Raw genomic sequence first — 17,572 nt, 5'->3', positions numbered from 1 at the left:
GACTCCCAATCCACTTGTAGTAGAAATTGCAAATATCTCTAGTTCCTTTATCTAGTCCTCAAATGGCATTGTTTCCAGTCCTCCTTCAATTAACCACTTTTAAACATGTCCCAGTTCTCAATGCATTGCCCAACCAGATGTGTGCATGCACGCATGCATACATCCATATCCACTGAATAGGTTGGTGCTCAGCCAGCAAGCGCTAGGGGATGCGAGGATGTGGCAGGATACTGGTTGTGTATCCTTCTCTACCAATCCTCTGTTCATTACTCAGAGAAAGAAGGCCTTGGGCAGCAGCAATCTGAGCATACAGTGTTTCTAGCTACTCTGGAAATACCAGAACCCCCTGAAACCCCAGGCTCCCTCCCTAGGGTCTCCCTTACAAGCTGCTAGGGAGATCTCCTACTCATCCCCTTCCCTTTATAGATGAGAAAACTGAGACCAAGAAAGGAACCTGCCCCCAAATCCTACCTCCTAAGTAACTGGAGAGCATCAGACATCTATCTCTGACCCAGGAGCCCCAGCATGGCTAAGACTCTCCCTGGTGCTCCTCTGTAGGGATGTCCTGCTCACCAGAAGGGCACCCAGATGTTTGAAGTGACAGTCAGGCAGGCTCTGACCAACTTAATGCTCTTCAGCCTTTCTGGGCAACAAGGGTGGATTCAGGGCTAGACAAGCTGGGAGAGGTGCCACTGTCTACCTGCTTCCATGTGACTTTGAGGAAGTCATTTAACGTCTCTCTTTAAACGGAAGGGTCTACTTTGCCATTAGTATTCTATCTTCTTTCTTCTCCCCACTCTTCCTGGGGGCTTCAGCCTGGCTGGGGATACAATCTTTCTTCAGCCTTGTTCTGGTTCAACTCTGGGGTCATTATAATGGGCATTCCATTTCCTGGTGGAATGAGAACATTATGTTTAGGGCCAGGGCTAAGCTTGGAACTGCCCCGCACTCGGTGTGGTGTCATGCAAACAAAGAATGGTAAGACCTGGTGTTTAGAGACCTGGGTTTAAATCCTAGCTCTTACATTTGCTGTGTGACCCTTGGCAGGTCAATCAACTTATCTGAGACTCATTTTATTCATTTGTAAAATGGATATGATGTGTTGCCTACCTAAAAGGATTATTATTTTTTTTGTTTCATCTCAGTTTATTTTTTCCCTCTTAACAATTATTATTTAATATTTTAGTTTTCAACATTGATTTCCACAAGATTTTGAGTTACAAATATTCTCCCCATTTCTATCCTGCCCACCACTCCAAGAAGGCATATACTCTGATTGCTCTGTTCCCCAGTCAGCCCTCCCTTCTGCCACCCCACTCCCCCCACCATCCCTTTTCCCCTTACTTTCTTGTAGGGCAGGACAGATTTCTATGCCCCATTCCCTACATATCTTATTCCTCAGTTGCATGCAAAAACTTTTTTTTTTGAGCATCTGCTTTTAAAACTTTATTCTCTCCCCTCTTCCCTTCCCACCCACCCTCCCTAGGAAGGCAAGCAGTACAACATAGGCTACACTCGTGTCATTATGTAAAACACTTCCACAGTGCTCATGTTGTGAAAGGCTAACTATATTTCCTTCCATTCTATCCTGTCCCCCTTTATTCAATTTTCTCCCTTGACTCTGTCCCTTTTCAAAAGTGTTTGCTTTTGATTACCTCCTCCCCCTATCTGCCCTCCCTTCTATCATCCTCCCTTTTTTATCCACTTCCCCTTACTTTACTGTGGAGTAAGATACCCAATTGAGTGTGTATGTTATTCCCTCCTCTGGTCAAATCTGATGAGAGTAAGATTCACTCATTTCCCCTCACCGGCCCCCTCTTCCCTTCCAACAGAACTGCTTTTTCTTGCCACTTTTATGTGAGATAATTTACCCCATTCTATCTCCCCCTTTCTCCTTCTCTCAATATATTCCTCTCTCACCCCTTAAATTTATTTCAATTTTTTTAGATATCATCCCTTCAAATTCAACTCATCCTGTGCCCTCTGTCTATATTTCCTTCAACTCCCCTAACACTGAGAAAGGTCTCATGAATTACACACATCATCTTTCCATGTAGGAATGCAAACATAACAGTTCAACTTTAGTAAGTCCCTTATGAATTCTCTTTCTTGTTTACCTTCTCATGCTTCTCTTGATTCTTGTATTTAAAGTCAAATTTTCTATTCAGCTCCGGTCTTCTCATTGAGAAAGCTTGAAAGTCCTCTATTTTATTGAAAATCCATATTTTGCCTTGGAGCATTATACTCAGTTTTGCTGGGTAGGTGATTCTTGGTTTTAATCCTAGTTCCTTTGATCTCTGGAATATCATATTCCAAGCCCTTTGATCCCTTAATGTAGAAGCTGCTAGATCTTGTGTTACTCTGATTATGTTTCCACACTACTCAAATTGTTTTTTTCTGGCTGCTTGCATTATTTTCTCTTTGACCTGGAAACTCTGGAATTTGGCAGCAATATTCCTAGGAGTTTTCTTTTTGGGATCTTTTTCAAGAGGTGATCAGTGGATTCTTTCAATTTCTATTTTACCCTCTGGTTCTAGAATCTCAGGGCAGTTTTCCTTGATAATTTCTTGAAAGATGATGTCTAGGCTCTTTTTTTTTTATCACGGCTTTCAGGTAGTCCAATAATTTTTAAATTATTTCCCCTGGATCTATTCTCCAGGTCAATGTTTTTTCCAATGAGATATTTCACATTGTCTTCCATTTTTTCATTTCTTGGATTCTGTTTTATAATATCTTGGTTTCTCATAAAGTCACTAGTTTCCACTTGGTCCAATCTAATTTTTAAGGTGGTATTTCTTCAGTGGTCTTTTGGACCTCCTTTTCCACTTGGCTAATTCTGCCTTTCAAGGTATTCTTCTCCTCATTGGCTTTTTGGGGCTCTTTCGACATTTGGGTTAGTCCATTCTTTAAGGTGTTATTTTCTTCAGTATTTTTTGGGTCTCCTTTAGCAAGTCATTGACTTGTTTTTCATGGTTTTCTTACATCACTCTCATTTCTCTTCCCAATTTTTCCTCTACTTCTCTTACTTGCTTTTCCAAATCCTTTTTGAGATTTTCCATGGCCTGAGACCAAATTATATTTTTCTTTGAGGCTTTTGATGTAGGCTCTTTGACTTTGTTGACTTCTGTTTTGATCTTCTTTGTCACCAAAAAAAGATTCTACAGTCTGAATCTGAGTTTGCATTCTTTTTCACTGCCTGGCCATGTTCCCAGCCAACTACTTGACCTTTGAGCTTTTTGTCAGGGTATGACTGCTTTTAGAGACTGCTTTGTCCTAAGCTTTAGGGGCTGCACTGCTGTTTTCAGAGCTACTGCTACTCTACTGACACCGCAAGTTCTGCCACAGCAGCGCTCCTCCTCCCCCAAGAACCACCAACCAAGATTGCGACCCAGATCTAAGCAGGGCAAAGCAAGTCCTGCACTCCCACTCTGGTCCACCACTTGATTACTCCCACTGTGTGAGCTGGGGACTCCAGAAGCAGCTGACGCTGGAGTTCCACCACCGCCACACCACTCCCAGGGCTAGGGCAGGAGCTCTCTAACCCCATCTAGCAGTTTACCCACTAACCTGCTCCATGGTCTTTGGTGTTTGTGGGTTGAGAAGTCTGGTAACTGCCACAGCTCAATGATTCATGGCCCTAAGGCCTGCTCTGGTCGACTCCTGGTCTTGTCTGTCCCGGCTTGGCCCACGCTGGGCTGTGCTCTGCTCCCAGCACCTTGCAATAGACCCTTCCCAGCAACCATCCAGGCCATCCTGGGCTGGAGACCTGCTTTCCTCTCCTATTTTGTGGGTTCCGCAGCTCTAGAATTTGTTCAGAGCCATTTTTACAGGTGTTTGGAGGGATTTGGGGGAGAGCTTAAGCAAGTCCCTGCTTTCCAGCTGCCATCTTGGCTCTGCCCCCTCCCATAGGATTATTATGAGGAAAACTTTTCCTAACCTTGCCTTATACCTGAAGTTAAAAAATAAATCATGATGATGATGTCCTCTCATTCCCACTAAGGAGTGAATATGTATGGGAGGAAGGAGTACAAAGGATGGGATGGGGGACCCCTAGAGGGCTCAGTGAGGGTTTGAGTAAAAACTCCCAATTCTGATTCTACAGGGCTCTGATCTAGTATGCCCAGAGACACTACACCAAATGCAAACCTCAGTCTCCGTCTTACTCCATCCTCTGCCTGGCCTTCTGCTCTGGTCCTCTAATCTCCTGTATACCACCCTCTAGCCTCCATTCTTATACCTACCTTCATTTTCCATCCCACAACTGCTTCCATGATTTACCCACATCTGGTCCCATCTTCCATCACTACAAGTGCCTTTATCATCTATCTCCACACCTGCCATCTGTGCCCCATCTGGTTCTCTCACCCACCACCTATCTGATGAGCAGAGATAGGGCTTCAGATGAAGATCCCATACAGAAGTTGCCTCCTGCTCTCAGGACTCCTCATTCTAGGAACACAAGTCCCCAGGCTGGTGGGAAGTCCTGAAGGTCCAGAGGTTCAAGGCCCTGGGGCACTTTCATGTTCATCCGAGGTTTTTTTGATTACATCAAACTCTTCAAGGTCTGAGCAAAGAACAGAAACCTGCTGGCCAGTTTTTCCTGGAAGAATGCTGCTAACATCCTGTCCCTGGGCAACATAGTCATGGCGTTGAATTGCATCTTCTGCAGCTTCCACAGGTGTAACCAGAATGGCCTTTGTTTTCTTTGAATGACTCAGCTTACCTCATTGAGCCTCTGGACACTGTGGCTTGCTCTTCCGGGGCAGGAGGCCCGGGGAGCATGCCGGGAAGCAGACAACTTCCTGTGTGATGAGTCATGGGGCTGGCTGAGGGGAGGTGTTAGCTCCAGAACCTGGTCTACCCTAGGGGGAGGAGCCAACTCAAGAACCAATCAGCCCTGGTCATTTGGGCGGAGCTTGATGATGTCAAAAACCCTATAAGAGGGGAGAGGACAGCTTGAAGACTCTCTTTTCCTTTTCCGGTTGGAGCCAGCGACAGTTACATCGTCAGTTACAGTGACCGTTACATCGTCAGTTACAGTTGCAGCTTCAGTTACAGACACAGACACAGCTGAGGCAGGAGCTGCCAGTAGCAGAGCTGATCTACGGGAGGAAGCTGAACAAAGACTTCAGTCCAGTGGGTAATCTTATTACCATAAAAGGGGGAAACATGATTTTGCTTTACGCAATCATGTTTCTCTGTAGCCTCCTGGTTACTCTTTCAAGGCGTACTTATTGGGCCTGGAAGATTATGATCAACATATCAAAATGGGGCTTCTGGTTCATGGGTTGGTTACTGTGGAGCCTAAATAAATGTTTTGATTCTTCTGCCTTCTACTTTGAGAGTTTCTTCTATCCGGCGATTCCGAACCTTTCAGACATGTTTATGATCCTCTTTGAGATTATAACTCGGCACTCCTGATACATTTGGCGTCACGAACAGGATCGCTAGGTATAAGATCTCTATTTAGAAGCAGAACAATTTCAGAGGAAGAGATGAATATCCCAGGATGGGAGGATCCATTTTATTCCTCCCTAGCAAAAGAATTGGCTAAAAAAGCTGGACCCTGTGAAAACTGGGAACCAAGGCTACGGAGAGGAGATCCTAGGGATTTGGAAAAGTGTTTACGAGAAGTTGGGATTCAGTCAGGGGCATCACTATCTAGGCAAAGCTGGATAGTGTTATCAGCCTACCGGCTAGTATACGAAAGATTGAGATTAAGTGAAAGACATGGGGGCACTCCTACCCCACAGGAAGAAGAGGAATCTCAGATAGCAGGAGACCAAACTGACTCAAATGAGAACTTTTCTATTAATGTGGCTAAGAGCAACAGGAGACCAAAAAGCCCAGAGTGCATTTCAACCCAGCCCAGAAAGAGCCTGACTGCCTGCTTCGTCCTAGCCATGGTGGCAGAGGAAGTGAGTGGGGAGAGAATGAGACAATGTTAGGGGCTGAGGCACAAAACACTACTGGGGTTCAGGATGTGCCTCACACAGAGAATAGGAGATGGTTAAATGATCAGACAAGGGCTCGACCCATACAAAGGAGGAAGACAGAAACCCGAGGTGAAGATTCAGTTACAAGGGAAATTCAGGAAGATTTCTCACCGCAAGAGGTCACAGATATTTTGAGTAGATTCAGCCAAAGAATAGGAGAACCATTGATATCTTGGATGGTAAGACTCAGTGATCAAGGGGCCGGTGGAATATCAGTAGATGGGACAGACTGCATGAGATTCATAGGTATCAGCCATGATCCTCTAGTTCAACAAGCTTTTAGGGAACATCATCAGCAAGGAGATGGTGATAGCAGGACTACTCTGTTGGCATTAGCCGCTGTGGGATGCAATAAGAGATATGCTACTGATTCTATGTGGCCCACTGAGCACAGACCCTGGTATTCACTTAGAGATTGTATCATGAGACTAAAGGAGGAGGTAATGAAGACTGCCATTATGACAGGAACTGCAGACAAATATTACAATGATTCAATGGAACTGCCTCATAGGAATTTAATAATTAGGACAGCTCCCCCTGCTTATAAACAACTAATTTTGAATTTATTACTTGGAGAAGTAGGGAGCCGTCTTACAACAGTGATAAATAAGATTTTACAGTTACATGACTTAGGTGACTGGGGAGGGATAGATCTCCTCGAGAGAGAAGGGTGAATAACCAGCAAACTTGGCGCCAAAGGAGAGTAACAAGGAAAGAAATGTTTACTGCTTTATTGAGAGCAGGAGTAGGTTTTGAAATGATAGATGGAATTCCAACCAATGAATTATACAGAATGTATAGAGGACTTGATAACACGAGAAATAGGGAAATAAGAACTGCTCCTGCAAGCCTACAAGCCACTCAGACTGAAGGTGACCTTGTGTGATTAACGGATGAAAACTTGTACATCTGGGGAAAGGCTGGGAGGACAATCTTAGTCTATATCTAGGGTGGGATCCTCTTGGCTTCCTCATTATGTTCCTTTTGAAAAGAAACATTTCCCACCTGAGTTTGGCTCTGATGTTGGATCTTTGCATAACTGAAATCTCAACCAAACTTGAGATGATTTTATTTGAAGAATTATAGTCCATACTTGTCTATTCTTTTTGTCCTTTGTTTTGGCTAACCTTGTTGCTAGTTTTGTTTCCTTCAGGCTTAAGCACCCTGCACTTTCCGGTGACTGCCTAAGCATGTAGCATTCTTGGAATTCCTGCCAGCTCGTTAAAGAAATGACCTCTGGAATGGGACTTTTTGGGGGCAGGGCCATCTCTACATCCAATTTCAGCATGAAGAAGCTATGGAAAATGAGACCTTCACCCCTCACCCCAAGATTTTGAGCCCCAATCATTCAAGGGGGGTGGAAATGATGATAGTGTTCTGTTTACTTATTTTGTGTTATCCTTGCTGTGTTGTTTTATTGTTATGATATTATTGATCCTATGTAATGGATACAAGGATTTAGGGGTGGACATTTGAATTATTAATAATTGTTTTGGGGATGATTGATTGAAGAGATTATTTTGCTGGGATCTAGGGGTGGATCGCATTTGAATCGTTAACCAATGTTTGGGAATGTTACTGAATGATATGTTTTGCTTTATAATGAATGATATGTTTTAGTTTCCTTTGTAATTGGATCACAATGTATGTTCTAGGATACATGGCTGATTAGATTATGTATCCTATAACAAGGGGTGGAGTGTAACCAGAATGGCCTTTGTTTTCTTTGAATGACTCAGCTTACCTCATTGAGCCTCTGGACACTGTGGCTTGCTCTTCCGGGGCAGGAGGCCCGGGGAGCATGCCGGGAAGCAGACAACTTCCTGTGTGATGAGTCATGGGGCTGGCTGAGGGGAGGTGTTAGCTCCAGAACCTGGTCTACCCTAGGGGGAGGAGCCAACTCAAGAACCAATCAGCCCTGGTCATTTGGGCGGAGCTTGATGATGTCAAAAACCCTATAAGAGGGGAGAGGACAGCTTGAAGACTCTCTTTTCCTTTTCCGGTTGGAGCCAGCGACAGTTACATCGTCAGTTACAGTGACCGTTACATCGTCAGTTACAGTTGCAGCTTCAGTTACAGACACAGACACAGCTGAGGCAGGAGCTGCCAGTAGCAGAGCTGATCTACGGGAGGAAGCTGAACAAAGACTTCAGTCCAGTGGGTAATCTTATTACCATAAAAGGGGGAAACATGATTTTGCTTTACGCAATCATGTTTCTCTGTAGCCTCCTGGTTACTCTTTCAAGGCGTACTTATTGGGCCTGGAAGATTATGATCAACATATCAAAATGGGGCTTCTGGTTCATGGGTTGGTTACTGTGGAGCCTAAATAAATGTTTTGATTCTTCTGCCTTCTACTTTGAGAGTTTCTTCTATCCGGCGATTCCGAACCTTTCAGACATGTTTATGATCCTCTTTGAGATTATAAACTCGGCACTCCTGATACAACAGGTTGGCATGGTCCAGGGGCTAAGGTGACTATGGGGCTGAGGTCAGGGGCCAAGGCTGGGCACATTTCCTGGTGCAACACATGCCAGGGTATGTGGTTCAGAGTCAGGAGACCTGTATTCTATGCCTGGTCTTGACACATACTTCACATATGGCCTCGGGTAAAGCATGTCTCCTCTCTGCCCCTCAGTTTTGATAACTGTAAAGTGGGCTGGAGAAAATTATCTCTATGTTCTCTTCTAGTTCTAAAATTCCATGCTTTTCCTGTTTTTTTTTTCTTCCAGATAATCTTACTGTGCCTCTTGGCTCCTCATCAGCCTTTTGCTGGATCTAGCAGATGAGGCTGTGCCCAGACAGCCAAACCTCTGCTCTACTCTGGGTGAGGGTTTCAGACTCCATGTCTCAGAACAGTCCCCATCTCATCTCCCTGCCATATATAATCCACCACATTTCCCATAGCCACAGTAGATATATCCCCATTCCCCAAGTCACAGGATCATAGATTATACACAGAAGGTCCCAGAAAGGACCTTTGAGGCCAGCAAGTCCAACCCACTCATTTTACAATGATTTGCCCAGGGTCACACAGAAGAGACTGAAGCAGTGTGAATTCGGGCCTTCCTGACTCTACACCCGGCATGCCATCATCCACTGCACTAACCAGTTGCCTCAAATAAGGTTGGTGGTGGGAGTTGAAATAAGGACTTTCTAGTTTCAAAGTTATCTTTCTCTCTCTATTACCCCACTCCACCTCTAAATTCATTCTTTAACTCAACAAGCATTGCTGATTTCTGCTCTGTACAGGGTCTTGTACTCACTACTAGGGACAAAAAAATGAGTAAGATCTCATGCGTAGGCTTTACAATTCAGTAAAATAATAAGTATATAATAAAAGAGGACTTTTAAAAAATTCTGAAGTTGAGAAATAAAACAAGCATTTCCATAACAAAATAGAATTTTTTAAAAGAGGATTGCACATGAAACTGCAAATCTATTACGTACAACTTTCTTTTCCTTTTAAATGGATAATAAAGTTAGCATGTAACTTTCTTTTTTCCCTGCTTCCTTCTCCCACCTGCCCTAATAATGGCTGCCATTAGACACAGATATCTATATAAAACCAATAATAGAGGACATTTAAATTGCACTTCTTGGTTTACAATTGTTTTATATATCCTATATATATATATATATATATGTCTATCTATTATGTCTTCTGGTTCCCTCTAGCCCTAGGAGGAAGGTAGTGCAACTATGTGATCCCTATATTATGGATAAGGAAACATTTCAGAAAGCTTGAGTGACTCCTCCAGAGGAACATCACTCTGAACCCAGATTCAGACTTAGGCTACAAAGTGGATATTATTCCATAAGCCACTCTGTGCTAGTGAGAAAGTGCTGGATGACACAGCCTTGTAGGAGCAGCCTCTTGGAGACAGTGTCTGCCTGGTTCTAGCTCCTTATTCCCCTGTAGGATGATGGGAAAGTTAAAGAGAGAATATGAGCTTGGGCTGCATTGAGGAGTATGGTGTCCAAAAGAAGAAATGACAGAACTCCTGGCCCCTGCCCTAGCTAGATCACATCTGGAGTATCATGTTTAGTTTTGGGCAGGGCATTTTAGGGAAAGGACCTTGATAAGCTGCAGAGGGTGCAGAGAAGGCTGAACAGGATGGGTGAAGGGACTCCAAAACAGGCCCGACAACGGTCAATGGAAGGAACTAAGGACGTTTGGCCTGGAGAAGAGAAGACTTAAGGGAAGTTGGTGGTTGTCTTCAAGTATGTCAAGTGCTGTCACTGGGAAGAGGGCTTAAACTTTTCTTTGTTGTTGTTCAGTCATGTTTCTCTGTGACCTCATTTGGGATTTTCTTTTTTTTTTTTTTTGGAGGTGGGAAGGCAGAGCAATTGGGGTTAAGTGACTTGCCTAAGGTCACACAGCTAGTAAGTCTGTCAAGTGTCTGAGGCCGGATTTGAACTCAGGTCCTCCTGACTCCAAGGCTGGTGCTCTACTCACTGCCCCACCTAGCTGCCCCCATTTGGGGTTTTCTTGGCAAAGACACTGGAGTGCTTTATCCTGTCCTTCTCCAGCTCACTTTACAGATGAGGGAACTGAGGCACACAGGGTTAAGTGACTTGCCCAGGGTCATACAGTTAGTGTCTGAGGCCATATTCGTATTCAGGTCCTCCTGCCTCTAGGCCCAGCTCCACCTAGCTGCCCCTGACTTTTCTTTTACTTGGCCCCAAAGAACAGAACTAAGAACAGTTGTGGTAAGTTCGAGAGGAAGATTTTAGGATCATAGATTTAGTTAGAGCTGGACAGGATCCCAGAGATCATCAGATTTTATAGATGAAGAAACAATTCCAGAGTTAGGGAGGTGATCTGGCCAAAGTCACAGAGCTGGTGACATGGTACTAAGATGGGAGCCCAGGTCCTCCCAAATTCAAATCCAGAGTTTACAATGGCTCACACGCATGCGCACACGCACACACACGCACACATACACCCCACACATACACACAACTTCTGAGTGCTCTCCAGTCTTGAGGGGTAGGGTATTATCTTTATTCTATAGATGATGAAACTCATCTGAAATGACTTGTCCAAGGTCCTACAGCTAGGGATTTAACCCCAAATCTCTTACCTCCCTGCCTAGCACCCTTTCAGCATCCCACATTCATGATCCTACCTCCCACCTCTCCAAAAATTAGCAGAGAAAGTTTGACAGGGCTGCTCCTTGAGGTTTAAAGTGCCCTGACCCTAGAGGTCTTTGGCCAGAGCTGGGATGGCTACATGACTTACTAAGAGGGCTGCAAAGGGGATTCTTCCTCATATTGAACTAGGAGTCCCGAGAGTCAGAAGGCCTTCCAGGTCTCTGGAGATGGGAGAGTCTGGAATCTGCCCAGAGGAGGAAATGACTCAGTGGAACTCACATACAGGGGCCTTCCCAAGTAGAACTGAAGTCTCCAGGAGTTTGTCTTTGACACCTCTCCCTTCTCCCCATTCCCAGCACCTATCCTATGTCAAAACAAGTCACACAGGGCCTAGTCCCTTTGACCAGTATGTATGAATGTTAGTGCCAATTAGTGTGCTGCCTCTCCAAGACTTGTTTGTCTTTCAATAAGTGAATATTGGGGACTCAAAAATAAAAGCATCTCTAATAGAATTTAAGGTATTCCCCGGCAGTAGGGGAAATAGTCATGTGTATGTGGCTGGAAGGGTGGGGAGGGAGGAGGGCCAACTTGGCCTCCTGCCTCCCCTTTCATAAGAAATGTCAAGTACCATTCTCATGTCAGTCTCCTGCGGGAAGACTGGACTATCCCTGGGCCCCTACCTTTTGGCAAGGGAGCCAGGTGGACCCAGTCTAGATTAGGGAACAGAGATGAAAGGTTAGAATGCAGTAAAGATTAGTATGGGCAAGGAAAGATGGCAAAGCATTGACCCAGTCCCCTAATGGACTGCTAGACCCTTGTTCTTTAGAATGTTTATCTGATGGTAAAACGTCACCATCATACAAATTGCTTTGTCATATTATTTCTACCCTGGAGGCTACTGAAGCCTGGGCATAGTCACCTTAGGGTAGAGCAAGCTGGTCTGCAAGGGTTGGTCAGACATATATATGTGCATGTCTAAGGCCAAAATGAGTGTTCTACGCTCCCATATGGGGGAGGGGGCAAGGAAGAGATGAATGGGAGTGTCCACTGCTTTCACACTTTCATTATGGTACAGAAAGGGTTGAAAGCCAGGCAACCTGGCTTCAAATTCTGGCTCTTTCCCTCTCCAGGAAAACGGGGGTGGGGGGGAAGGGGGAAAAATGAGCTGAATGACTTATATGGACCCTTCTACCTCTTAAGCTCTCTCAGAGGGATCCCCATTCCCTAGAAGGGCCTTTGATCTTGAGAACAGAACCCACACTTCCACCACCAGAGAGCACTCTCTCTTTTCTTAGAAAAATTGCACCAGTGGAAATAAAAACTTCCAGATTCACATTCACAGACTAAGACTCTTGGAGCTATTGGACCCTTATGAGTCCTCCACCAACAGTCAGGCTAGGATGATCCCTGAGGCCCTTTCTTGACTTTGAGTCTCTCTAGGAGCTGCAGGACTGGCCTGGTCTGGCCCTGAAACCACTTCAGAACCAGGACCGAACAGATTTAGATCTCTGAATCTTCTCACACCTGGTGAAATGCTATAAAGACCTGCACCTAGCAAGAACTAACCCCCACCCCATTTGTGTGCTGGCTGGCAGAAGAAAAGGGACAGGAGTGGGATTTGGAACCACAACTACCTGACAGAGAGTAAGGTTCACATGTTAGAAACTGAGATTCAGGCAGAATATGGGGCTTGATATTGCTCAGAGGACAGGACTGATGGCATAACGTGGTTTTAGGTGTAGGTTTCAGATACCTGTATGTGTTCATTTGTTCCAGTTATGTCTGTCTTTGTGCAACTCCACTGTTTTCTTGGCAGAGATACTGGAATGGTTTGCTATTTCTTTCTCCAGCTTATTTTACAGATGAAGAAACTGAGGCAAACAGGGATAAGTGACTTGACCTGGGTCACATAGCTAGTAAGTTTCTAAGGTCAGATTTGCAGCAGGAAGATGAGTCTTCCTGACTCTAGGCCTGGCACTCTATCTACCACACCACCTAGTTATACTTACATACAGACATTATAAACACTCCCCAGACCTCACTGTGATGAGATTGAGGGTGTCCCTAGATCAGGGGTTCTTAAGCTGGGGTCTGTGAACTTGTTTTAAAAAATATTTTGATTATTGTATTTCAGTACAATTGGTTTCCTTTGTAATCCTATGTACTTTACCTTAATTTGGAGAAGGGGTCCTTGACTTCACCAGATGGTGGCCTAGGGGTCCATGACACAGAAAAAGAACCCTGGGTCTAGATAGAGGATTCCGCAGGCTCTGGACACACCAATTCACGTTACTGATGCTGATAGCTGCGAACAATAATGTGTTATGCTTCTTAGGACACTTAAAACACCCCAAGCTGTATCAGAACTTCAGGTGGCCACAAAAAGCAGACAGGATATTTGGAGGCAGGCAGGGTTCCTCAGCACCCTTCAATCTTTACAGGGACAGGTGGCTTCCTAATGATTTTTCCCTGGGCCTTCGTTGGGGGACACGTGTGTAGCTGGGTGTATCATCTGTCTGCTGTGGAGCTCTGTGGAAAAGGCAAAGGGTACTGATGGTGACTGTCCAAGGAAACCAGCTAGCTGCACATGTTCACTCTTGCATATAACCCCATCTCCAAGTTTCCCCAGGGTCTGTAGTGCTGCCCAACTTCAGTGTCCACATTGGCCTGCTTTGTGAGGGCAAAGAGTTGTTAATTCTCAGGCGGGGGCCACTGTCAGTTTTGCTTTTCTGGTAGGCCCCCTAACCCTGGCCAACCAGTAAGAGGATAGCTTAGAGAAAGCCCACCCCGAATGCTACAAATACCATTCCAAGCACATGCCCTTCTGATGGTGCAGGCAACCTCCTTACTACACAATAGGCAAGTTTTGCAGCTCCTGAGACCCAGCCGGCAAAGGATTGATATCCTAGGTTGAGACACTGATCCTGGAGGGAGACGCTGGTTTCCTGGTTTCAGGGGAGAGAAAAGTGTGCTCTTGGGTAGGCCCCCTCATTTAAAGGAATTCAAAGTACTAAGAGCTGGGCAATCTTGATGATCATATCCTTCATAGGGATCCCCTTCATATACCAGGGACTAGCCTGCCCATAACCTTCCCCCTTGCTGTACCTTTCCCTTGACCAAAGGCAACAAGCTCCTTCTTCAAAGCCTGGCCATCCTGATGATGGGCTTCATGCTGGACCAATGCTTCTACCCCCAGAACAAAATCCTGGAGTCCCAATTTTCAAAGAAGGTGATTTTTATCCTGGGCAAGTGGAAATCTGGGGTTTAAATAAAATGAAACAGTTGTTCTATGAGACTCTGAATAATCCATTCTAGGCCAGGAGTGTCTGGTACTAAGATCTCACTGAATTAGGCAGTAGAACCAGGCCAATTTGCCTTCTCGGTATTATCATAGTCCCATGATGGCTCTTTTCTGGGTCCAATCCTGTTCTTCCCCTCCACTCTTTCCTACTTTACGACTCATACACTAGCATCAGCAATCACAGGTTTATCTTATTGCTGGCTCCTGTGCACCCAGGGGTGAAGAGGCACCTTCTCCTACCCCAGAAACCCACTGGGATCTCCCTCCTGCCTCTGCTGTCAATAGCCCCATTTGCCTTCCCCACTCATTATGGACTAGATAGTGAGCATGTCAAACTTTCTCTAGGCAGAAGTGTGACTAAAGGTCTAAGCTTACCATCATAAGACTGACCTTACTTAATCTTCCTTAGGCTCTTAGGGAGTGGACTTGGTCACCAACCACAGGAAATCATCATCTACTCATGGATTTTGGTGCTGGTTGTCATAGCCACTCCTGCCTCCTCTCTTTCCCTCCAGGTTTGTTGGAATTTCATGGAAAGAGAGTGCAGCTATAATCACAATTGAATCCCTAATAATCTTGAACCTTTTAGGAAATTAAAATGAAAAAGCTGGGGGCGGGGGGGGGGGGAGGGTTGGCTCTGGGAGTGGTAGCCACACAGGTCTTAGTGCCTCTAGGCATGGATTTTCTTTCAGGTGTTATCCTGGTGTTCTGGGGCTCACTCTCTGTGACTCCTTTTTACCACTTGGTTTGGGCTACCTCCTACATCTTCTTCCCAATTACCATATGGGGCAAGATAGCTTAGCTTGGCCTCCAGCACCAGTAATAACTCATTCACCAATCACTCCCTTTGTTCTCAGGGAACAAGCCAGTGTGTTCCATCATACTGCACCTAATCCTTAATAAATCTTTCTTTTTCACCATGACTTAGGTAAGCTGTGTACAGAATCACAAATCAGAGTAATGGACTTCAAGATGTTTGCTTTCCTTCAGGCTTCTCCATCCCATCCCCTACCACTTCAGAAAACTTGGAGGGAACAGTAATAGCTTGTACTTTAAGAAGAATTTCCTTTATTTACATGGGAGAGCTAGGCTGGGAAAAGAACACTGGTAACCTAAACCACTTGGAAAGGTGTGAAAAGCCAGTTGTTTTAAAGCCCCATTCTCTTCCCCACTACACAATCATTACAGCTGTGGTTTTGGTCACACTTGATGTTTGTTCCTTGTTGCTATATTGAGAGGAGAGGCAAAAAGGACATGGTCAGTCCAGAAGTGGTTGAGTGACTTATGAGCCTGCCACTAATGTTAGTGTTGAGGAGGCTGTGTTCATATTATTTAAAAATGCTAAATCTCAAAGACATGAAACAAATTTGGAATATTGCCACTCAAAATGTTTCCCCTTTCAAAAAACACAGTTCCAAGATTATACCTCTCTGGCTTCTTTGAAAATTGTAACATGAACAGACAAAATGGCAGCAGGAGCCCATTCTCTATGGATTCTGGGGCCACATATACGTGCTCTTTTCATCCTAAGCTCTAGAAACCCGGGAAACGTTCCCAGATACCTGACTCTCAGTGTCACCTCGGGATCTGACATCAACACACTATGTTTTGGCATCCACAGTTACATGTGATTATGAATAAGACGCGTTTGACAGAACTTATCCATCCAAATAAGCCTTCCCCAATGGGGGCTCTACAAAGGCTACAATGATAAAAGTACTGCTGAAAACATTTTTGGCTCTCAGAGCTGGGACCACAGAAATCCATGGAATCTAAGCCCCTAGCGATTGCAGGAATCAGATACTCCAGTCCAGCAACTACCTCAAAGCCCGGCCTCTACTTTCCTCCCAATCAAAGGCTCCTTCTCACAGCCTGGTTATCCTAATGATGATTTTCATGGTGCCTTCCACCCCCATGGTAAAATTACGGAGTCCAGTTAGGGAAAGTGGTTTTTGACCACTTTTTCACCACCCCCGTCACAGTAAGACCTGTCATTTGCCAAATTCTCAGGAGCTACCACATTAGAAAGTTCTGTAAGCTTCATTCCAACAAGGAAGCAGGAACCTAGCCTTCCCAGCTGGAGTTCCAGCCCCGCCCTTTGCCAGAGGAAATCTTTACCATGAAGACCCCCAAACCCTCAGGTGGCCTCCAACTTGTAATTATCTTTTTTCCCCTTAGAGCCCTAGAAAAAGGGAGCAATTCAAGCTCGGCTCTTCTTTGGGACTTGCCTTATGAACCACCTAAGGTAGCCCCATTCCTTTACAGAGAACACCTTGTTTTTCAGCCCATTCTGGGATTCTTCAGCCTGCTTATCCTCCTTATTTCCTCCTTAGAGCTCAAATAGCTTTTGACCAACCATCATCAACTAAAACTACCCTAAAGGACAAATGCTTGCTACCACTGAGGAGATCTAGAAAAACACGGCTCAGATCGTGAGGACAATTCTAAGAGGAGCTCTACAAGAGTTTCGAGCAATGGCTGCATGAAATAAGGCTTCCCAAGCAAACCACTGCGAAGGTGACAACACATGTTTGGATGTATAAGTTCCAGTCTGTTTTAAAAAAAATCACTATTTCACACCTGTACTGTCTAATACTGAGTGAAGAATGACTTTCTTCAATGAAAATGCAGCTGAGTCTTTTAAATTTCAAAATGAGCACCTGCCTTCCAAGTTTAAAAAATGAAATGGCCTTCGTGAACCTAAGGAAGTCACACCCCTGTTCCCAACTCCTGTTACAGCTGACGAGTCTGCTGAAGCTGGGCACAATTTCAAGTATGCTGAAATCATTAGTTGATTCTGCTTCTTAGTGCCTGGTGTTTCTAAACTCTGACTGATTCCTTTGGGCTCCCTCTTAAAAGAATGTGAGAGGGCTGGGATGACCATACCTATTCCACAGATGAAGGAATTTGGGTATAATAGTTTGGGGACTGATTGATCGTAGGTGTATCAGCGGCTTTCTGAACTAGGAACTGAAGACAGGCCTTCTCTCTTCCAGATGAATCCTCCTCTTACTAGCCCATCTCCACTCCCACCCTCAGTCCCATCCCTTCCCAAGACAAGCAAGCTTCCTCTGCAGGTAACCTTGCTAGCTACCCAGCCTGATCATTGGTAGAGCCAATGCTTGTATTAAAATGGAACTGTGTTAGCTGGACTTTTTAAATTCACAGCAGCAGCAGT

The 17,572-nt window shown here is 44.9% G+C and overlaps 1 protein-coding gene across 1 annotated transcript; it reads left to right on the top strand.

The window, feature by feature from the left end:
• Positions 1 to 4,008: 4,008 nt before the first annotated feature.
• On the top strand, positions 4,009 to 17,202 carry TMEM269 (transmembrane protein 269). The gene is given in 7 exon segments (XM_036743750.1): positions 4,009 to 4,062; positions 4,575 to 4,680; positions 14,143 to 14,194; positions 14,196 to 14,338; positions 15,087 to 15,187; positions 15,190 to 15,213; positions 17,134 to 17,202. Coding segments are annotated over 7 exon segments (549 nt in total).
• The last annotated feature ends 370 nt before the right edge of the window (positions 17,203 to 17,572 follow it).

The sequence above is a fragment of the Trichosurus vulpecula genome, chromosome 2 (genome assembly GCF_011100635.1).
Source record: "Trichosurus vulpecula isolate mTriVul1 chromosome 2, mTriVul1.pri, whole genome shotgun sequence".
In the NCBI taxonomy this organism is placed as follows: Eukaryota; Metazoa; Chordata; class Mammalia; order Diprotodontia; family Phalangeridae; genus Trichosurus; species Trichosurus vulpecula.
The sequence above is the reverse complement of the archived record's forward strand: the minus strand, read 5'-3'. Positions and strand labels throughout refer to the sequence as shown.